The sequence below is a fragment of the Pan paniscus genome, chromosome 18 (assembly GCF_029289425.2).
Source record: "Pan paniscus chromosome 18, NHGRI_mPanPan1-v2.0_pri, whole genome shotgun sequence".
Taxonomy (NCBI): domain Eukaryota; kingdom Metazoa; phylum Chordata; class Mammalia; order Primates; family Hominidae; genus Pan; species Pan paniscus.
The window spans coordinates 9,444,652-9,468,190 of NC_073267.2; the positions used below are offsets into that span (position 1 = coordinate 9,444,652).

The 23,539-nt window shown below is 44.1% G+C and overlaps 1 protein-coding gene across 2 annotated transcripts in view; it reads right to left on the bottom strand.

The window, feature by feature from the left end:
* USP7 (ubiquitin specific peptidase 7) overlaps positions 1 to 23,539 on the bottom strand; it is a 69,101-nt gene that overhangs the window by 12,751 nt on the left and 32,811 nt on the right. For both annotated transcript variants that reach the window (XM_034939756.4, XM_055099333.2), the window contains exons 3-13: positions 17,502 to 17,700; positions 15,405 to 15,543; positions 14,605 to 14,693; positions 13,281 to 13,389; positions 11,263 to 11,393; positions 10,739 to 10,793; positions 9,683 to 9,763; positions 9,492 to 9,582; positions 4,976 to 5,058; positions 2,562 to 2,671; positions 645 to 801 (exon numbers count right to left, since the gene is read on the bottom strand). In XM_034939756.4, the coding sequence (XP_034795647.1) occupies positions 645 to 801; positions 2,562 to 2,671; positions 4,976 to 5,058; positions 9,492 to 9,582; positions 9,683 to 9,763; positions 10,739 to 10,793; positions 11,263 to 11,393; positions 13,281 to 13,389; positions 14,605 to 14,693; positions 15,405 to 15,543; positions 17,502 to 17,700 (1,244 nt within the window). The remainder of the gene's footprint in view (positions 1 to 644; positions 802 to 2,561; positions 2,672 to 4,975; positions 5,059 to 9,491; positions 9,583 to 9,682; positions 9,764 to 10,738; positions 10,794 to 11,262; positions 11,394 to 13,280; positions 13,390 to 14,604; positions 14,694 to 15,404; positions 15,544 to 17,501; positions 17,701 to 23,539) is intronic.

The following is a 23,539-nucleotide window of genomic DNA, read 5'->3' on the forward strand; positions in this document are numbered from 1 at the left end:
GGGCCAGACTGAAGTCAACATAGCATGTTCCTAACAGTTATCTTCCCATCTGCGTTGTGGATGCAGCCATATTAAACAGTGACGAACGCTGCTGTTACAGGCACTCTTCACTGTTCTCTCGTGCTGTCGGGTCCCTCCACCAAATCCCCTTGGCAGGAGCTGGGTGCTGGCCCTGTGGTCTTGGGGGTAGATTCCAAGACCCTCATCTGCCAAATGAGTATGGCGCCCTCTACAAAAGAGTGGTGGTGAAGACTGCATGAGATCCCCATGAGAGGAAACAAGGTAGGACCAGGGGGCACGCAGAGGGACATGCGACCAGCCAGCCTCCCCGACTGGGCCCATGGCATGGGTAATTATCCCACGAGCATTCAGAAGAAAATATAAGTGTCTCATATGACATATAAGGGATTCTGTAGGGCCCAACATTGATTACTAACAAAGAGAAGCACAAATGCTAATTTACTATTTACCTTCAAATCTCAGCAATTAAATGGATAGGAAAACAGCATTTAGCAGCCAGAGAAGACACAGATCAGTTAGGGGTCCCTGACAAGGTTCCGAGTAGGAACCAGAACAGGCTGAAGCAGAGCTTCAGTGTTAACTTTCTGATGAGCTTGCATTCAGCCCTGGGTCCCACCACTTACTTTGCCATCCCCTTTGGGGTTTAGATAAACCACATAATGTCCACCATGATTATCTCCACTATGAACCAGGACTGCATGAAGAATATAATTTGCAGGGTCCTTAGGATCTGTTTTTTGCAAAAATTCATCAAGTGGTAACTGCTCGGGGAATTCAAACCTATTAGAAAACATTTTAAAAGAAATTCAGTATTAATTTACACAAAAAATATCACACTTTACAGTAAGTAAGGCCATTTAATGTACTGGCTCATCTTTAATAGGATAAGCATGAATTGCCTTGGGAAGGCCTATGAAGTACATAACGTAATCCGTACTTAATAGAAATAACTATTCCTAGTCAACATAAATATACACTATGAATAATTTAGGGTGGGGGAATTCCAAATATATCAAGAAATGATTCAGAAGGTCGAGAGGTTAAGACTACTAAGGATATCTGCAAACTGAGAAACATGAAAAATCAAATTCAGAAAGACATGTAAAAATATTTCCCACTCTGAATATTGACTTAGTTTTAATATTCTACAGACATCCTGAAATTGACTTAGTTTTAACTGGCTCTACAAATTTTGATTTACTTCACCAACTTTCACCATCAGTGTTGCAAAATTAACAGAGGCAGGAAGGCAAGTTAGACGGGTGGGGGCTGGTCTCAAGCACAGCATGCACCCGGCCTGCGAAGCAGCCACCACTCAGCTCACAGCCCCTGCGGCCTTCAGGAATGGTGGCCTCAAGTTGCCAAACCTTCTGATTCCTAAACGATGCCCAAATCTGAACATTTATGTGAAATCTCACAATTTAAAAAATGTTTGCCACTGGCTCCAACAAAAATAAAAACAAAGTGAGGATCCAAAGAAACATACCAACAGGTTGGAATTGGTCTGAAGGCTGCCAGTTTGTGATTTCTGGCTGAGACAGTTTCTGACCACGGTAAAGACTGTGAATGGGTGACCAAAGGCTCAGCTGGTGGCAAGTAAAGTGATTTGATTACACTCTCCCTTAAACCTGAAGGCTGAATGACCAACCTATATTCCATACAAAGCTGGTGCTCAAACTAATCAGGATAAAAATACTGTATTCTAAATCAGATAAGGTAGTGCACATTGTCACTCCTGCATCTAGTAGTTTAACAACCTAGAAAACTACTTGTGGCCGGGTGTGGTGGTTCACGCCAGTAATCCCAGCACTTTGGGAGGCTGAGGCCGGCAGATCACTTGAGACCAGCCTGGCCAGCATAGTGAAACCCTGTCTCTACTAAAAATACAAAAATTAGCCAGGTACTTGGAAGGCTGAGGCAGGAGAATAGCTTGAGCCCGGCAGTTCAAGGCTGCAGTGAGCCATGATCATGCCACTGCACTCCAGCCTGGGCGACACAGCAAGACTGTGTCTCAAAAACATAATAAAACAAAGTAAATAAAAATAAAATAACTACTTGTAACTGGCATACAAACAACTACTTTAGCATTCTTGAAAACTCTAGCACATTCTAAAAGTTGACGCCAACTGAGAGACAACAAAATATTGGAAAATCCTATTTAAACGAATACACTAAAAGTCCCCTCTGAAATAACATTTATAATCGGTCAAAATTAAATTTATTAGAAATCCTGTGAATGCAAGAGCTGTGAAGCAGAAACAGCCCCATCCTTGTGGACTTAAATCAGCCATAGCTGAGAGCAGGGCTGGGACTGGGCAAAGCATCCTGAGAGGGGAAATGGACTCGGCAGAGGTTGACCTCTGAAACTTGACATAAAATCATTCCTTTAACACTGCGGCTCTTGGGACACAGAGGTAGAAGGAAAATCTAAATAAATCAGACGTGGGACTGAAAATATAAAGACTGAGGAAAGCACTGAGACTAACCCCCTAGACCAGCATGATGATGAAATCTTAACTTTATATCCCACTATAGATTACCTATCATTGATCTTGATATTTTGGTCCGTCTGAGGGTCATACATAAATCTCATCAGTTGTAGATGTAACACTGGTGGCAATGTTAGGAATTTCACACCTTTCTCTGCTTCCTAAACATTGAAAAACAAATGCAAATGTAGTTAGCCTCTACTTACTCCTGGAAGCAATGAAAGCAACAGCGGTTCAGCAAGATTGGAACATGTCTGGGGACTCTGGAGACAAAGGCAGGGAAGTTTAGGTGTCCATTTAGGGCATCTTTGAAATGTTTTCTTTAGGTCTGTTTATGGGTCTCTTTGTTTATTAAAATAATGCTGCACCAGCACTAACTGTGAGAGATTCTCTTACCTTGGATTATATTCTAACTCGATGCCCAGCAATCAGGGAAGAAATGGTTAAGAAAATTTAGACAGTCATTTGCTGCTGTGTTATACAGTCATTAAACACTGTGCAAATTATGGAGACCCACAGAAAAATCATTAAATGGAAAATCAGAAAACTCTGGTTACAATTACCCAAGATTAGGTATGCTTATGAAATGCCCAAACAGAACAAGCAGCAATGAACACAGTGATGGGTCGGCAGGATTATAAGCTTCCTTTCCTTGGGCTCTTTGATGTTTGCATAAGAACCCATATATCACAGGGCACGCCCTTAGGGCTTATGGTTCAATCCCACTTCTAAGAAAATGTTCTGATTCAGTGTCAGCAAGGCCCTTCCCCAGCTGACTGCCGGACTCTGTGGGACAGGACACCCCAGCTTCTCAACAAGCCTTCTATGGGGACACCGGACTCTAAGCTCTTGCCCTGCTCTATCACTGCTCCATCTTGGCCAGCTCTTTGTTCCTCAGTAAAATCAGGCTTTGCCTATCTCGACCACGGCCAGGCGGTCAGGGGCCCTCACTGCATGTCTGACTCACAGCTCTATTTCCAATGCAGACCTTCCTTCTGGCTGGAAATCCACCTGCCCAGCAGCCAGCGAGAGACCTGGAGGAACTGGGGACCATGACAAGGCACACCCATACGCCAAGGTTCTTTGGTGTACACGAGCTCATTTAAGAAGACAGAGCTATCTCAGGAAAGACAAAAACAGACCTCAGAACCCCACTCCACAGTGGGGAAGGGCCTGTTTTTAATACAGTCTGAAAGATAAAAGGATTCTGTCTCCACTACTGTCCACTGAGCCTTTGACTCAAATACATATTGCTCAACCAGACCCTAAAACATCCAGAATAGAGAACAATAATTCTCGTGAACAGACCAGAATATTTCTTCATCACACCAAGCTGCCAAAGTTCTCATTAAAAAGCAACTTTCTGGATGAGCGAGTGGCTCACGCCTGTAATCCCAGCACTTTGGGAGGCCGAGGCAGGCGGATCACAAGGTCAGGGGTTCGAGACCAGCCTGGCCAATATGGTGAAACCCCATCTCTACTAAAAATACAAAAATTAGTTGGGCATAGTGGCGGGCGCCTGTAGTCCCAGCTACTTGGGAGGCTGAGGTAGAAGAATCACTTGAACCTGGGAGGCAGAGGTTGCAGTGAGTCGAGATCGCGCCACTGCACTCTAGCCTGGGGAACAGAGCGAGTCTCCGTCTCAAAAAAAAAAAAAGCAACTTTCTGATCTATACCTCAGTCCCTCAGTTCAACTGGACTGACCTAGCAGAAGAGTACATTTGGAGCTGACAGCTGACTACAAAATGGGTACACAGGCACCATGAACTATACATTGGCAGGCTTTGTAAGCACAGGCCAGACTGACATTTTTAATTATAAATTAGTTGAGTCAATGAGTCAAGGTTATAAGATTACAAAACAGACCCTGGATCACTGGATCCATGAGGACACTGCAGATCCAACAGACCAGCCAGACCAGCAGCCAGGAACAGCCCATTTCCCTTCATCCAAGCAGGGGCTGGCCACCTGGTTGCCCACCATGCTCACTGCTCTGTCAGATGCCCAGAAACCTGGGGGACACAACCCTAGAGAACACACTACTCATTCTAAAGTTGTGATCCTCAGGAAACTAAATTCATTAAAAATACATTTAAAAATAAAGCAACACAACCTAAACACAGTCCAACTTACTAAGAAATCCCACTTGTGACCAGGAGAAACTGAGGGAAAACTGGAGCAGTGACACCAGTAAGGTGAGGAACGGGGAAAGGACAAGATGCCTAAAACCCCACAAGACCCTCCGGACTGCTGGATGTGCTTCTACAGGATAAACCAGCTGCACTCCCATCTCCCAACATCCCCCTCTCCCTCCCCATTCGATTATCCAAGAAACAGAATCCTTGTATACTCTAAATACCAGAAACACAGGAAAAGGCACAAGCAATTTTTTATTTAGCAATTAAAAGAATTGAAAATAAAGAAGAAAGCTACAACAGGACACGAGCACAAAACACTCAATTTACCTGTAAGCCATGTTCCCCAGCGTCGTATTTATTGTCCCCATCGAGCTGTTCTACTGCCACATAATCCACAAATGATTCAAATACTTTAAAGAGAGAGAGAGAAAAGTCAAGTGCTAAAGCTTCATTTATAATATAGCCAACCCAGGTATAAGTTATTTAAATCAGCATATTTAGGATTAGCAGAGAAGGTAAACAACACTAACAGTAACTCTCCCCCTGTAGCCAAGACTGTAGGTAAATGTGCTGTTAGCACCTTTGCTCATTGGCCAAAGGTCATTGGTATCTTTCTTAAGGACATTAAAATGACAATATGGAGGTAACAGTTAAGGTTTTACTGTTATTCGAACAAAGCACATACTGTAAAGCTATGATTATGAAGACAGCTTGGAATTGGGCAGTGTGGACAACCCCTTGGTCTCAAAAGCAGAGATGCACAAATGTGAATGGCTGGCTGATGTGGCAGAACGACAAGGAAAACCTTGATTTCCTCAGAGGTCAACACGGGGTGGGGTGGAAGTTGGTCCTGACATCTCCCCACCCCCACCTGTTCCAGGTGGATTGCAGATAAATGGAAAAGGCAAAATAGTAAAAGGTAACAATTTTTTAGGACATAAAAAGCAAACAAGGACACACTATTTCCCTAAAATTAAGAATGGTAACATTAAGAGTGAAAGGACGAGCCACATGCTGAGGGACAAGCTCTCAATCCAACACAGAATTGTATATCCAGAGTGTATGGAGAGCTCGTCCTGCTCCGGTCATGAAGGAAAAACGCAACTGCACAACACTGAAAACAGCGCTGTCACGCTCCAAACACATGCGGTACAGGACAGGGATCCCTGAAGGGACAAATGAGAGCCCCGTGATGGGCCCAGCTCTGCTGAAAGTTTACAGGCTGCAGCCCAGAGAAGGCAAACCCAGACAGAGCCAAGAAGTGAGAATGAGAGGAGCTCAAGGGAGCGGGAACCTGCTGGGCAGAGCAGCCTAAAGCAGAATGCTGCCCAGAAAGCGAGATCTGGGGATGTGCAGTTTCTTCCGAAGCTGTCAGTGAGAACTGATCAGTGAACTCGAGGAAATTACCTGGGGCAAGGAAAAGAACCAGCAAGAGGATGAGGATGGGGGGAACAACCTTCAGAGCTCATGACAGGCTGGGAAGTCTGTGTTCCCACCAGCCACCGTGGAAAAACCGCTGAACACCTGGGAGACTCAGCTAACAACTGAAAGGATGTGGGGACAGGTTATCCCTCAAGTAAAACCTGTTCTCCCACCTAGCAAGGCTTAAAAACAAGCCTCAAAGGAAGCAAATGACTTACAAGTCACTTATCTGTGCATAAGAGCAAAGGTTAGGAATATCTAACACCCAGCAAGATAAAAACCACCATGCCTGCTGTTCAATAAAGTTACCAAGCATGTGAACCAGTGCAGTGGCTCAGTGGCTCACGCCTGTAATCCCAGCACTTTGGGAGGCCGAGGCACGTGGATCGCCTGAGGTCAGGAGTTCGAGACCACCCTGGCCAACATGGTGAAACCCCATCTCTACTAAAAATGCAAAAATTAGCTGGGTGTGGTGGTGGGCACCTGTAATCCCAGCTACTCAGGAGGCTGAAAGGAGAATTGCTTGAACCCAGGAGACAAAGGTTGTAGTGAGCTGAGGCTGCACGACTGCACTCCAGCCGGGGCGACAGAGTGAGACTCCATGTCAAAAAAAAAAAAAGAAAGAAAGAAAAAAGAAAATAAACATTACCAAGCATGCAAAGAAGCTGAAACCACCACCCATGATGAAGACAACAATCCTTCAGTAGAAACAGATGCAGAAATCTCAGAGATGACAGAATTAGTAGACAAGAGCATTATCAACTATACTTAAGTCCAAAGGAGAAGAAAGCAAAAGCATACTAAGAAGAGACACAGGGCTGGGCACGGTCCCAGCACTTCGGGAGGCCAAGGCGGGCAGACTGCTTGAGCACAGGACCTCCGAGACTAGCCTGGCCTAACACAGCAAGACCTGGTCTCCAAATAATTATAATTAATTGATAAATACATAGGAAAAAAAAGAAGAGATAAAGATTTTCATTTTTAAAAAATCCAAGTCAAACTTCTAAAAATAAAAAAATTGTTTTAAAGTTTGAAAATGAAACACCATGGATGGGATTCACAGAGAACTAGACACTGCAGGCAATTAGTGAAGATCAAGACAGAGCAACAGAAACCGCAGCACAAAACCCAGAGAAAGGAGACTAGGACATCTGGAGGCTGGGGGTAACCTCAGGCAGCCAGAATCAAACAACTGAAAACCAGTGAGAAGGAAAAAACCTTAAAAGCACATGGCGGGCCGGGCACGGTGGCTCACACCTGTAATCCCAAAATCTTGGGAGGCCAAGGTGGGCAGATCACTTGAGGTCAGGAACTCGAGACCAGCCTGGCCAACATGGTGAAACCCCATCTCTACTGAAAATACAAAAATTAGCTGGGCATGGTGGTGCATGCCTCTAATCCCAGCTACTTGTGAGCCTGAGGCAGGAGAATCACTTGAGCCCAGGAGGTGGAGGTTGCAGTGAGCCGAGATCGCACCACTGCACTCCAGCCTAGGCAAGAGCGAGACTCCCTCTCAAAAAGAGGAGAGAAGAGGGAAGACAGTAGAGAAGAGAAGTGAAGCGAAGCGAAGCATATGCGGGCTTGGGGTAGAGAAACAGATGAACAGAAAGAGTAAGGACACTACAGCCCACTTCTCAGAAATGAGGCGAGCAAGAAGACGGTGGAACGTCTAACAGACCGAAGGAAGGAACCTGCCAACCTAGAAGTCTACACCGAGTTAAAATGTCTTTCACAACTGCAGATGAAATAAAATCTTTCTAGGCATGCAAGGTGAAAAAACTCATCTCAGCCGACCTGCACTAAATGATTCCTAACGAGAATCCATATCCAAATTAAAAACGGAGGAGCATTGCAAGCTGTAAATATGCGGGTCAACATAAAGCACTTCCCCTCCTCACTCTTTTTATTTTACTTTCTTGAGAGAGGTACTTGCTCTGTTGCCCAGGCTGGAGTGCAGTGGCACAATCATGGCTCGCTGCAGACTTGAACTCCAGGGCTCAAGCTATCCTCCCACCTCAGCCTCAAGTAGCTGGGACTACAGGTGCATGCCACCACGCCCAGCTAATTTTTGTATTTTTTGTAGAGATGGAGTCTCACTATGTTGTCCAGGCTGGCCTCAAACTCCTGGGTTCAAGCAATCCTCCCGACTCAGCCTCCCAAAGTGCTGAAATTACAGGCATGAGCGACCACACCCATCCTCCCCCTTATTTTAAATATTTCTTTAAAAGAATGACTATAACTCAGTTAAGGAAAAAGAAAAGAAGCAGCCAATACTAAAATTGTTAAAGTATTTAAACAAATATTTTATAAAGGAAGACATCCAAATTGCCAATAAGCATTTGAAAAGGTAAGAACAACCTCACTGATCTTCAAGGAAATACAAACTAAAATGCAGATAGCACTATACTCCCACCAAAATCTTTCAAAGTCTGGCAACTGACAGCTCCAGTGTGGGTGTGGAGCAACTGCAACTCTGACACCTTGCTGATGACTGTGAAATTGATAAACCACTTTGGGAATCTTGCTAACTTTATCCATCAAGCTGAACATATGCACACCCTACAGGCCAGTAATCCTCCCTCTTCCTCCAAATGCAAACAGGCATTAAGAATGGTCGATCTGCCTTATGCCTAACCACCTCAAATGGAGACCAACCCAAATATCAGTCAAAAGAAGAAAGATTTCAAAATTTTTGTGGTATATTCTCAAAATGGAATATTATAAAGCAACAAAAATGATCAAACTATGACTACTCCCAGCGTGGATGTATCTCATGAATGTGCTGAGCAAAAGGAATCAGACACAGGCTGGACATGGCAGCTCATGTCTAATTCCAGTGCTTTGGGAGCCCAAGGCAGGAAGGTTGCTTAAACCCAGGAGTTCAAGACCAGCCTGAGCAACAAAGTAAGACCCCATCTCTTAACCAAAAAAAAAAAAAATTAGCTGGGTGTGGTGGCACACGCCTGTGTTCCCAGCCACTGGGGAAGCTGAAGCAGGAGGATCGCCTGAGTCCTGGAGTTGGAGGCTGCAGTGAGCTATGGTTGCACCCCAGCCTGTAGAGCACATGAAGACCCTATCTCAAAAAACAACAGCAAAATAAACAAACAAATACATCCTACTACAAGGTTCTATTTAAACAGACACCTAAAACATGCAAAGTTAACCCAGGGTGTTAGAAGTCCACGTGGTGGTTTCCTGTGAGGAGAGGGAGGTGGTGGCTGGGAAGGGCTGTGGGAGTGCTGGCCAACACTAGAGCTGGGTGGAGGTGACAAGCCTGTGTTCACCCAGTGAGCTGTTTGCTGAAGATCTGAGCCATTCTCTGTGTTTAGACTATTTAAAAAAAATCACTTGTGTAAATGAAACATTAAAACACAATAGAAATCATCAAAAGATCATGCCATTAGATACACACAACACTTACTATTTTTCTTTCCTTTGATACTTAGCTGGATATCATAATAATCTTCTCTTCTATCAGACCGATAGTCTACTTCTTTACACTGGATATAGGACTGCAAGTAAGGAAAGTAAAAGTGGTTTAACTAGTAATAGTCAAAAAATTCACATTCTAAAACCTTTAAAAATCATCTTTTAGAACTGGTAGCCACATACCACCATTTTGCCGCGGAATAATTTGGGTATGGTGCCCTCTACACAGGTGCCTTTCATCTTATTTTCCACATTATCGAGCAACTGAAAAAGAATGTTTTGGCTTTAAAAAAACCTTTTGTACTTAGTAATATATACAGTAATTTTATAATTGACTAGAAATATCAATGTTCAAAGAAGTTGTAGACTATAAAAATATGACCTCTGGCATGCAATTATCAAAAACATACAAAATCTTCTTTCTTGGTTGGATTTTTACAAACATCTCTACATGCAACAGTTGAGGTTAACCTTTTATACAGCCTTTGGAATAAATTAGTAATCTGTAGTGCCTTTAGAAGCATTTTTATATTTTTTACCTCTGTGGAAAAGCATGTAAAATTGTTCACTAAACTTAACTCGTAATGGTCCACACCAAGAGATTAATGAGGTTGAGCCTGTCAACAGGATTGACTGGTTTGTCCATGGATATTTAATGAACTGGATTCAATCCAGCTAGTGCTGCAAAAAAGAAAACACACCTTGCCCAGCCAATCACCTTGAACAGCCATTTCATGTTGTGTGTGTGTGCTTCTGTGTCTTTAATCACAACTCGAAGAATGAGGATTTGCTAGTGATTAGTGATGGCGCGGGGAGAGTAATCACCGCATGCTGAGGTCTGCTCAATGAGAACCTCGCTGCACAGGAGGGGTCTGGACACTGGAGTAAGAACAGAAGTCACCACTCTACAGTGACTAAGGACCAACGGGACAGCCAACAAAGCCAGTCTTTGGTTTCTGGATTAATAACTCATGTATATATACCAATTTAACAAATTAAAAGCCTACTGCCTGCTAGTATTAAAATTCAAGCTTCCTCACTTCACTTTCAAATCCCTATTCAAGTAATTCTTACCAGCCTTTAAAACTAGACAGGTGCTGCCTTTTTGTAGCCTAAGTCTGATCCTAAACAAAGATGGGCATTTTCTGAACTGGGTCTGAGGTTTTACTTGGTAATAACTTCTGACCATGCTTCAAAATATTCATTGTAAGAAATATACAAGTATTGCTTGAAACTTACCACTCGACAAAGCTCCTGAACATCATGTTGCATGAAGCTATCTAAAGTTTCCCACCTTTCAAAGATAAAACAAACAACTCCATTTAAACGCTCAACTTTCAAATGAGCAAATTAAAAGTACCTTAGATTGAAAACCTAAACTGGATAATCAGCTATTATTCTCAAATTCCTTTTCTGTGAAGATTATTTTTGGGAGTCATAATTCAAAGATAGATTTACTGCTAGGGAAGTGGTGTTTCCAAGAAAATGTAATAAATCTGAAAGCAGTACAGGTTCTTGTGCTGAAAAGTAAAAACCTTAAGCGGTGAATTCTTTCTCAAGCAAAATTCTACAACAAATTGTCTATTTCCAAAGAGATAAAACAAAATACAATGATAAAAGCACTGACACGATTAAATGCTCAAGCCTCCCTAAATTAAGTGCCTACAGTATGCTCTACTAACTTTTCTATTCTCTACTCACTTGTCCTAAAAAAAAAAAAAAAAGAGGAAGCAGAATGGCAAAGGCAGATGTCTAATACATACCCAAATGACTTTGTTAACTTTTTTGTTCCTACAGGTTTATCACTGTGCTGTAATTCATAGAACACTCTTTGTAATGCTAAAGGGACGCTTTTAGACGAATCATCCCCCTCGGTTGGCATCATGTACACAGCCTGAAAGAATTAATTAAGAAACAAGAATTTTTACTCTGAGAAGATGCAGGGGAATTTAAAGAACAGTAAGAATTTAATCTTCATGTTTAAAAAAATCATTTCTAATAACACAATGGTTAAGGTTGTTGTTAGGGCTTTTAACGATCCCCAAATTGGTGAGAAAGTTTACAAAATCATGAACGTCTTTAGGGATACTGGAAAACATAAGAATGCAAAAATTAATTTTGAAAATCACCACCCACGTGACACGAAGTCTCACTCTGTTGCCCAGGCTGAAGTGCAGTGGCGCGATCTCAGCTCACTACAACCTCCGCCGCCTGGGTTCAAGCAATTCTCCTGCCTCAGCCTCCCGAGTAGCTGGAATTACAGGCACGCACCACCATGCCAGGCTAATTTCTGAATTTTCAGGAAAGACGGGGTTTCGCCATTTTGGCCAGACTGGACTGAAACTCCTGACCTCAGGGGATCTGCCCACCTTGGCCTCCCAAAGTGCTGGGATTATAGGCGAGAGCCACCGCGCCAAGCCTCACCCATATGTTCTTGATAAAAAGATAATACAGAAAGAAGTAAACAAAAAACAAAATCACCCCCCAGAGAACTACTTTTATTTCCTACTTATTGGAGCACCATTTCTTTTTTTGTTTTGTTTTGTTTTGTTTTGAGACGGAGTCTTGCTCTGTCACCCAGGCTGGAATGCAGTGGGGTGATCTTGGCTCACTGCAATCTCCGCCTCCCAGGTCCACGCCATTCTCCTGCCTCGGCCTCCCCAGTAGCTGGGACTACAGGTGCACGCCGCCATGCCCAGATAATTTTTTTGTATTTTTACTAGAGATGGGGTTTCACCATGTTAGCCAGGATGGTCTCGATCTGCTGACCTCATGATCCGCCCGCCTCGGCCTCCCAAAGTGCTGGAATTACAGGCATGAGCCACTGCGCCCAGCCATGGAGCACCATTTCTTAACTTACCATTACTTGTGAACCAAAGATTTGATTAAAAACTTAAATGTGACTAGAATTACCCATACTGAGCTGTCCCTGGGATATATCACGACAACTTGTCTGGGTGGCTGTGCAAACATGCTTTGAAGGCTGACAAGCCAGCCAGCTCCCTGCCCACCCCACAACCAGGAGTGCCGATCTCCTGTACTGCTTCATAATAATCACAAGTAACTCTCAAAATAGAACTGACTCATCTATATTAGATTTAATGTATGTCTATTCTTTTTGTTAAAATTTTCAATAAAAGTAAGTTGCATTGACTTTTCAACTCAGTTTTTATATAAAACTTTGCAAATGTTGCTGTTAATGGATTATATGATTGTTTTTCTAAATACCTTCACAAGGTGATTTCTAACACAATTTTAAGTCCGTAAAATTAGGTCATGGCTGGGCATGGTGGCTCACGCCTATAATCTGAGCCCCTTCGGAAGCTGAGGCAGGTGGATAGCTTGGGGTCAGGAGTTCGAGACCAGCCTGGACAACATGGTGAAACCCCGCCTCTACTAAAATATAAAAATTAGCTGGCCGTGGTGGTGGGTGCCTCTAATCCCAGCTACTCAGGAGGCTGAGGCCAGAGAATCACTTGAACCCAGGAGACAGAGGCTGCAGTGAGCCAAGGTCACACCATTGCACTCCAGCCTGGGCGACAGAGCAAGACTCCATCTCAATAAAGAAAAAGGTTGGCGGTGGTAACTCTGAATCACTGAGGCAGGTTACAAAGTAGGTGTCCCAGCACTGGGGAATGAAAACGCAGCATGAACTAGCAGCCATCTAAGGAGACAGGGCCAGGGGAGGGAGACGGCATGTCTGTTGAGAGGACTTTGCTCTGATATACCTGAGAGGAAAGGGTGGGCGGAAGGCTGCAGGAGAGGAACACTATCCATTTACCTTTCGTAGCTGATTCGTGAAAAATAACGTCTGTAGCAGGCTGTTCATGTAACAAGTCGCTCCCTGATTCTTTAAGCCGACGTAGCCTGTGTGCTTCTTTGAATCCCACCTGAAAGATCAGTTCAAGGTTGAGGGGATCTTGCAGATACCCCATTGCTCCTGCAGTGTGTGTGAAGCAATCTGACTCAAGGTCAGCCTTAAGGAAACCGAGGCCAGGAACACTTATCACACAGCATCCTTCGATGGTCATCGATTCCCTTCTGCTTGCCCCAGTGTGTGAACTGGTGCAAATGCAACCCCCACATTCGCACAGCCCTCGAAGCACCTGCCTGCTGACAGTGGCACTCCTGTCACTGATCAAGCCCAGCACCAACAGACACTTAACGGAGACCTGCATGCTCATACCCAACATGCCTCACAGTAGAGTTTGGTTACATAATTACACTTATCACACGCAAGGTCAGCACAACATGGAAAAAGCTGAAACTCATCTTTTCTGTAGACACACACACAAGAAGAAACAGGAGTGTGTATTCGCCAAGTTTCACCTCAGACTTCTAAACTCCCAGAGCTTTTTTCATTTTGTGATTTTGGTGGTTGTTTGGGAGCAAGATAAGATTCTCAGAAGTAACTGTGTCTCGTACCTTCCCACCCCCACCCCAAGTAGTAAAAGGAAGCCACAGAGAACGGTGCCAGAAAGCAAAGCAATCCTCCCACCTCCACGCCCATCTCCCTCTGTACACAATGCCACGACCTGAACACACGACCGTCACCAAGCGGGACCAGTGCTGGGGGAGACACCTACTGCGCAGTACCATTCACCAGCACCTTGCCACTCCAGGGGTTAGCTCCCAGCCTTGGAAACACTCAAGTACACCTAACGGCCTTGTCACCCCTCTTTACTCCTCGCTCACCATGTTAGTTGTCGGTGATGCTCACCTCTTCCCCCAATCCCCACTTCCTCACACTCGGAGAGGACTTCCTCCCTGCCCTCAAAGTAACAACAGAGCATCTCTGCCCTGGGTATTTATGTACTGGTCTTAGCTCCTCTATGAAAGCTGAGTGTACATTCTTTAGGAACAGAAAACCACAGCTGTCTAGTTGGCCATAATTATACAATTATGTTCCAAGGGTCTAACATAGAAACTGCTCAATCAATCTGTTAAACGAGTGTCAAGCAGGTGTGACTCTGTGTGCCACAGGGCAAGCGCAGAGAGGAGGCTTACTGATTAAATATGTGCATCTCTATTACATGCACGCTAAAGCTTCTTTCACTGCAGCACAAAAGACATTTTTAACAGCGCCCGATTAAAGAAAAACTTACGCAACTCCATGGGGAGCATCCGCCTGTACAAAGACTTCAAAGGTAACTTTGTCATCATCTATAAATCCTTTCTCAGGATCGGTCACTTCCTATAAAACATAAATAAGAATATCCAGCTTGAATAAGAACACACACTTTATTGCCAAGAGACAAATTACATTAGTGCCCTGTACTTAATAGAGATGAAAATACTTTTTTTTAAAATACATCCCAACTTCGTTGCTAACTTTAGACTGTTTCAATTTTCTTTTAACAGTGGTCTCACAACAAATATAGCAAATGCTTGGCACTTCAGAGGCATCCCAGAGGTACCCAGGGGCTCAGTGCCACAGCATGGACAGGAGAAATCTGTGCCCCTCTAAGCAGGGGAGGGGCTGGAGAATGCAATGATAAGTGACTTAGCGTAATAAGAAGTAACATTCCTAAGACTGTTCCACTGGTTACCACCTCTGCAAAAAGCAGCCAAAGTGAACTGAATGAAGTTACTGGAGTCACATGGAACCACTCAATACTATGCCTGAATCATGAAAGGACCTCAAACAGCATTATGTCTTTTAAAGGAAATTTAGCCCACTGGGAACTCCCTTTTAATGTCTGACTAAAAAGTGAGACGTGAATCCAGAAAGCTGCTAAAAACGTAAGATACGAAACTGGAGAAAACATGTTTTCAAAGACACTTGTCCAATTTAGAAAGTAAAAATCTGACTCTAAAATGAATAAAGGACTTGAAAAATCAAAAAGTTAAGGGAACAACAAGCAGTAATGCACCAATTGTTCAGACTAAATACACTGTTACTTACACTCCAGGCCATAAAATTGGAAAATCCCCAATCATTTTCTTTATGGAAGAACAAATGACTAATACGACGACTGAACGACTTTTCATCATCTCTGTAATTTATTATCTTCAGCACTGCTTGTGCATGGCAAGACCATGACCTGTTTAAAAGAATAATCTGAGCCTTAGTTGACATTATTTACCAGATGTTATACATTTTTAAAGACAGTAAACATAGCACACCAAAATTCCCATTTATGTTTTCATTGCTCTCTCCTTTCGGGTTGGGGTTAAAGGCAGGATGGAGGCATTTTTACCTTTAATAGAGAAATGGGTGTTTGGGGCTCCCCCAGTGTATTCTGTAGTAATTTCACTCATGGTTTCATTTTTTAATTCCTTAGAAGTTGAAACAAATTTTCTTTAATTGTATCTATACAATTTTGACCTCTGCTTCTACTGCTGATATAGGGGTCACCTCTCAGCGTCGCTCCTGCCCCTGCAGCCCTTCAGTGCCATGCCTCTCGAGCTCTCCTAGGATGCCCTCCAGCATATGCTGGGGAAAAACCAGCACCGGGGAGCTCTGTGGCCTTAGAGCTTGCTGTCCTGCCCCGGCATCGACGAATTCACTGATGAGGCACAAAATTACAACCACAAGAGAACTACTGTACCTGCAGTCAAGTGTGGGGTGGACCACAAAAGGGCCTCTAGATCCAGGTTCAAAAACCATACATACAGCACTTAAGCCAAAGAAAGTTAAGGTTTGCGATTAAAGTGGGGCCTTATCAATCAATGCTGCAACTGAGCCCTGAAATGGTTTGACTCTTCAGGACAAGGGTAGGACAGTGCTGTTCCCACAGCACTTTCTGCTTGCTCGGGACGCTGACACTGGGTATGGACCATTCACTACTTTTCCAAAGTGCTCTTCAGGCTAAAGTTGTCCATTAGACTAAAACAAACCTAGCCCAAATACTCATCAGATCACATCATAATGTGAACAGAAGAGGACAACTTTAACCATCCACAGGCCCTGGCCGCATCATAAAATTACCTTAAACATTAAAGAAAATGAAAGTACGGCCAGGTGTGCTGGCTCCCGCCTGTAATCCCAGCACTTTGGCAGGCCGAGACAGGCAGATCACCTGAGGTCAGGAGTTCGAGACCAGCCTGGCCAACATGGTGAAACCCCGTCTCTATGAAAAATACAAAATTAGCTGGGTGTGGTGGCACACGCCTATAGTCCCAGCTACTTGAGACGCTGAGGCAGGAGAATCGCTTGAACCTGGGAGGTGGAGGTTGTGGTGAGCCAAGATCAGGCCACTGCACTCCAGCCTGGCGACAGAGTGAGAGTCTGTAAATTTTATTCCCTGGGGGATCTGACAGAACAGCCAGAGTCAGTTCACTCTGGGGAACATGTTACTGAGGGTTCCAAAGGGCCACTCTGTGGCGTGGCAGGGAGACTAGGACAGGTGCAGTCCAAGTCAGCAGCTTCCCCTGGTTCCAACTGCAGACAGGTTGACAAAGTGGTCCGTACTCCCAGAATCAACTGGGTTTTTGATAAAGGGTGAATTAATTTTCTAATTCATCTAAATAGAAGGACCATCAAGATTTCTCAGTTTTTGGACATTTCATAATATATATGAATGTTTAAGTGTTCCTCAAGTCAGAGGGCCATGTTGTATAAATCCTTCACAAAGTATGTTTTACTTGTACTTTCTGAACAACCCGTACAAATTAGCTATCACACAATGGAAAGGATGTCTGGCTCTGACAGCTGCCATTTTCTGCTCAGACAGTTACTGACAGAGTAAGAATTAAGCCTGGTGGCTCAATGGTCAGCTAATCCAGGCCGGCCCTGATTCCATGGGCTGGTAGATTCTAACAAACTATTTTTAGTTTTTTTTACTTACAAGATAAAAATATACTTTTCTAGCTTGGATATTATACATATACCAGTGGGTTTTAAAGAGAAACACGTATTTAATCTAATTTAAAATCAAAAGGCTATGTAGAGGCAGCAAATAACTTAAGATAAAATTGCACTAGGCTAATCAAATTTGGCTTCCAGTAATGAAATACAACGATGTGGGGGTTTGTAGTTGCATCATTTAAACTGTCTTACGTGGAATCAGATTCAGCATTGCACTGGAGAAAGAATCCTACGCTTTTTTGGTGTGGTCTGTCTGGATAAAAGCGTGGCATCACCATAATCTTCCATGGCAGATTTCGCACAAAACACGGAGGGCTAAGGACCGACTCACTCAGTCTGCTGAAGCGCTCCACAGTGAACTGAAAGGTTGCCTCGGAGCGCCAACTGGTGTCTGCAAAAAAAACACATCATCAGTCACAGAGCCTGTGCATTGACCAAAAGCACTAGCATTAATCGACATGGAGTAAACTGTTCTATACATCCTGATTTAACTGCTAAAATCTAACAGTTTGAAAAAATTGCTTCCAATTTATTAAAACCCTAAGACTGAGATAACATACAGTTTCTGAATGGATTAATTCTTCTTTATGAAGTCCAAAACTCAGAGTGCTAACCATACACTTGCCATCCCTGTCAGACTGAGTTCCACATGAGAACAATGTCTACTTTACTAAAGCTCAATTCCCAAGGACCCCAGGCACCAAGTGAGTGGAGAGACCTTGGAGAGAAGGAACGACATGGCTCATATCTGTTCAAGGACAGGACTTCTGGGGGTAAAGACCACGACATGGGACTTGGGCTGACTTTACAGAGCACGGAACACACAGGCAGGACTTGAGAGCCAGGGCAACAGCCATTCCCCTGGAAGCTCAGCACTGCTCAGAGGCAAGACAATGGCTACAACAGTAGCCTAATAATAAATGGTAACCTCATTGGTTCACGATTTTTGCAAAAATACTAGCCTGGACACCCTAGGGGGAATAATTGTTTTTTTTTTTAAGAACTGGTATTTTTTCCCACATGAGTAGTATAAATTGTTAAATGATAACAAGACCAAAGGCTGATTTAAGATATTTAAGTTTCTGACAACACAGTGCCTCTTAGCAGAGGTCCAACTGAAGGTCTCCATTTAAAATTCAATCTTTCACTGATGACAGTGACTATTCATTTGCATGTGGCCATCGGTCAATCACCTTTGACAAACCCTGCAGCATCTTACTGCTTCCCAAACGACTCCTGCGAAGGCACAGTCCTCCCGCACCCACACCAATCTGTTATTGACCAATACTTTTATAAAGCATCATGAAATTGCCACAGCAAAGTCAACATGCTACACAAGCTTCTAAACACTTCCTTTCACTTTCTGTACCTATCTTAGTCTGCACACAGCTCAATGACTGGCAGGAGTCCCAGGGCCACACCAAGGGCCAAGCTCTACAGGCAGTGCCTGGAAGGCTGTTCCCGGCTTAGAATCAGGTGCTATTTTGACATCCCTGACCACCGGGCTCCTAAGGCACAAAACGAGACTTGTAGGCTTGGGTAAAGAGTGCCTAAGAACATCCTCCCATCCTTCATCTTCAGGCCCCGAAGGCAGTCACCATGTCATCCAACAACCCTTCAGACTCCAAAGTTCACTAACAACTGAGTTCTCAGCATCAGCCACTTCTCAGGGAACAGAATTTGCTTGAAGTTTGTGACTGAGTTTGGTCTTAAGAAAACATGTCCATCAGTCCTCCTGGGAGGGTAGTATTGAAATATCAAAAGCATGTGTGATGGTAAGCACTTCTACCTTCTTTGAGACACTCTTCATCCCAAATTATTTTATTCCACATAACCCTGCTGAGTTGCTTACAGCACAGGAACTTTGGAAGGAAGAGCAGCTGAAAGAGGCGCATCTTGTCCAAAACAATTATTTATTTGAGCCTCTTCAAGTGGTATTCCCCTAATCCTTTTGAGGATAGAAGTCTACTAAAAGGCAAGAAACTTGTTTAAGATAATAACGTCTAGAATGGCGTGGTGGAATAAGTTTTGCCATGTGCTTTTAGGATCATGCAATTCACAGCTGATCAGGAGTTAAGTTCTGCAAGGTAGACAAGAGACAGATGTCAATTCCCACATTTTAGGTGAGGAAATGGAGGTTCGCCGAGGCTGTTTTACAAAGTGACAATAGAGGATTTTAATATCCAAGATTTGTCAAGACACTATGCGCAGTGACCCTGACTCTGGTTTTTAAAATTCCACTCCTGGAAGTTACCATAACACACACAAAATGCAGGCCTCAACAAAATGAGACTACTAGCTTGCCCGCTTTATGAAGCCCATGTATACAGAACTGCACAGAAGCAACCAAATGGAAAATCACTGCAGGACCTAAAAAGCTGAAAGAAACAAGGTTATGCCTCTTTTCCAACCCATCTATTTTATATAATTCAGCTCTTTATAGGGTTTGATTTTATGTATACAAAATCAATACATATTGTAAGTGCTTTTGGAACTTTCACCCTATACATTAAATTTTCCAAGGTATTCCTTAAACATTAAAAAGACCCAAACAATGGTGAGACTCAGAATTGAAGTTTGCACTTGGTCCACCTGCTGCCCAGCCCCGCAGAGGCCACCGCGCATCCGTCTCTGTGCCCTCGAGTGTGGCACTGCCCTGACACACAGTGGTTAGTTCACAATTAGTGCACTGCACACTCGATTTCAGCCTCACACTCAAGGCACATTTCTTAGAACAGACTTATCAAATCTGCAAGCACAAAGTTTAGATGACACTTCGGGTGTATTAAACTTTCACCTCACTTCCTGAAAACTCTTCATACTAACAGAATAATTGAAAACTTTTACTAGGCCAGGTGCGGTGGCTCACTCCTGTAATCCCAGCACTTTGGGAGGCAGAGGCGGGCGGATCACGAGGTCAGGAGATCGAGACCATCCTGGCTAACACGGTGAAACTCCATCTCTACCAAAACTACAAAAAATTAGCCGGGTGCAGAGGCTGGTGCCTGTAGTCCCAGCTACTAGGGAGGCTGAGGCAGGAGAATGGCGTGAACCCGGAAGGCGGAGCTTGCAGTGAGCTGAGATCGCGCCACTGCACTCTAGCCTGGGCGACAGAGCGAGACTCCGTCTCAAAAAAAAAAAAGAAAATTTTACTAAAAAACAAAAGGTCAGCCGGGCGCGGTGGTTCGTGCCTGTAATCCCAGCACTTTGGGAGGCAGAGGTGGGCGGATCACCTGAGGTCAGGAGTTTGAGACCAGCCTGCCCAACATGGTGAAACCCTGTCTCTACTAAAAATAAAAAAATTAGCTGGGTGTGGTGGTGCACGCCTGTAATCCCAGCTACTTGGGAGGTCAAGGCAGGAGAATCGCTTGAACCTGGGAGGTGGAGGTTGCACTGAGCTGAGATCATGCCACTGCACTCCAGCCTGGGCAACAAGACCAAAAAACTCTGGTCTCCAAAAAAAGTCAAGATATGAGGGCCAATAAAAAGGAGAAGTGGACTTGGAAATCAGCTTTCACAAATACGGCCAGCCAGATTGTCCTCCTACGAGGAATTACATGAGACTCAGTGATGGAGATCTTTCCCCAAGAAAATAGTTAACAGTACACTGGATCCTATGTACTATTTTTTGCAACTTCCAAGTATGCTAGGGATTAGCAAGGACACCCACATTCACTGCAAAATTAGCGCTTCATGCACAAAGACTCCAATCTGCCTGGATGCCACTAACATTAGCAGACCACCATTTCATTACCGCATGCTTCTTTTTACTGTAAATGACAGAGCAACAAACTTCTACAAACTGGTGTCACCACAAATCCTTAACCAGATTCCTTGATAACTCACTACCTTCCAATCTGGCCCCTGGAGACTCTTGTACCAGGGGCAGGGACAATTACCTACAGCACGAAGTTCCCACTGTGCACTTTGTTACACCAATTTTATCCTCCCAGGGCAAAGGCCAATAGACCAGCCTGGGCTTCAGTTGCAAAAAGAAAGGTAGGCCAGGCGCAGTGGCTCACACCTGTAATCCCAGCACTCTGGGAGGCCGAGGTGGGCGAGGCAGATCATGAGGTCAGGAGTGCGAGACCAGCAGCCTGGCCAACATAGTGAAACCCCGTTTCTACTAAAAATACAAAAAATTAGCCAGGTGTGGTGGCAAGCGCCTGCAGTCCCAGCTGCCTGGGAGGCTGAGGCAGGAGAATCGCTTGAACCCGGGAGGCAGAGGGTGCGGTGAACCGAGATTGCACCACTGCACTCCAACCTGGCCAAAAAGAAAAAAAGAAAAAGAAAAAAAAAAGAAAGTTAAAGAAAAACACAATACTTCAGATTTCTGAATCAGAAAGGTTGCTATGAAATTTCTCCAAATGGTGCTGTTGCAGTGATTTTAGCAAACTTCTGCTCTTCATTCTAATACAAGTTCTTGCAAGTCCTAGTCAATCCCCACAAATTAGTTTCATGGAGAACAACATTCTAAATCTAGATCCATCTAGATCTTCAGAGGCCGTATTTGCTCTAAAACTTCCTTGGTGGCTCACACTTGTAGTCCCAGTACTTTGGGAAGCCAAGGCAGGCGGATCACCTGAGGTCAGGAGTTCAAGACCAGCCTGGCCAACATGGTGAAACCTCGTCTCTACTAAAAATACAAAAATTAGCCAGGCGTGGTGGCATTTGCCTGTAATCCCAGCTACTCAGGGGGCTGAGGCAGGAGAATCACAAAAACCCAGGAGGTGGAGGTTGCAGTGAGCTGAGATCTTGCCACTGTACTCTAGCCTGGGCGACACAACAAGAACCTATCTCAAAATAAAATAAAATAAAATAAAACTTCCTTGGGCCAAGTGCAATGGGTCATGCCTATAATCCCAACACATTGGGAGGCCAAGGCACAAGAACTGCTTGAGCCCAGAAGTTCGAGACCAGCCTGGGCAACATAGTGACATCCCATCACTACAAACAATTAGCCACACATGGCGGTACGTCCTTGGTCATCTCATGAAATGAGTAGATACAGTAAAAGATAATTCTGATACTTGCCCGAAATTCTATGTTAACAGGATTTTTAAATAAGTTCTCTCCCTCAACTATACATGTCTCCCATCTCTTTGTCTCATTAGCTATTTAGCATCTTACACAAGAAATGTCCCTTACTAAGAAGTCTTCTGTGCAAATCAGTCAAGTCGCTGATAGTTTGGCTACAGACCAAACTTCTAATGAGGTGCTTCCCAGATTGTGTGCCCTAGTCTGAAATGGACACTCAACACTCAAGGACACAGGACACTCAAAAAAAGGGAAGCTCTGAAGTCCAGAGTCTTAGGGAATCATTAACAAAAACTTATTTTGGAGAAGCAATTTATGCTGCTTCTGATATGACAGTAAATAAAGCTTGTTTAGCCCAGCACATATCCAGCTTCCTAGAATCCTGTGCATTTTTCACAACACACTTATCCCCTGAAGAAGAGGGTTGCGCAATTTGTACTGCAGGTGGAAAACGCTGCCCTCAGCTACAAGTTCTTCTCCTACAGTCAGGACCACCTCCTTCCCACGCACTTTGCCATCAGAAAGATATTACATGCTGGGTCTTTCAACGGCAACCACAGTTCCAAACCAAGGAAAGGTGCTACGGAAGATTACTCAACCTTCTCGGATTATACGCTTTTTCCATCAAGGAGGTCACAAGAAGGGCATTTCCACTTTCGGGTCCTATGGCGTGGCACCACTGTCTACTAATTTAGTGAAATGTACCTCAAAAGGAAGGGGACTTTTACCCATATTAACCCCTCATAAGTCATTCTCCCCAGGAGACACCTGGCAATGTCTAGAGACATGTCATGACTGCAAGTGGAGGGCAGCGGCCATGGGCATCCTGGATTGCACAGGACAGCCTCCCACAACCAAGAATTATCCAAGTTGCCATGAGAAGCTGAGAAGCTCCGCCCTATATCTATGTCTCCTCCCAAGACCTCCCCCCTAAAGAAAAAAGAAAAAAACAGTAGGGAAATGTTGGAACAGATTGCTCTGTGGGAACCAGACCCGGAATGCTCCAATAGGGCAGGGCCTGTCACTGCTACACAAGTGGCTAGAATTGATCCCAAACGCACACCTAGCGCCTCAGAGCTGGCCATGCCTTCCCAAATGCACTCACTCAACCGCTTTCGGCATCTCTGATGTCTAAAGTAAAACCTCCAAAAGCCCAACAACCAGCGAGACCACACCCACACCATTGCCCTCGT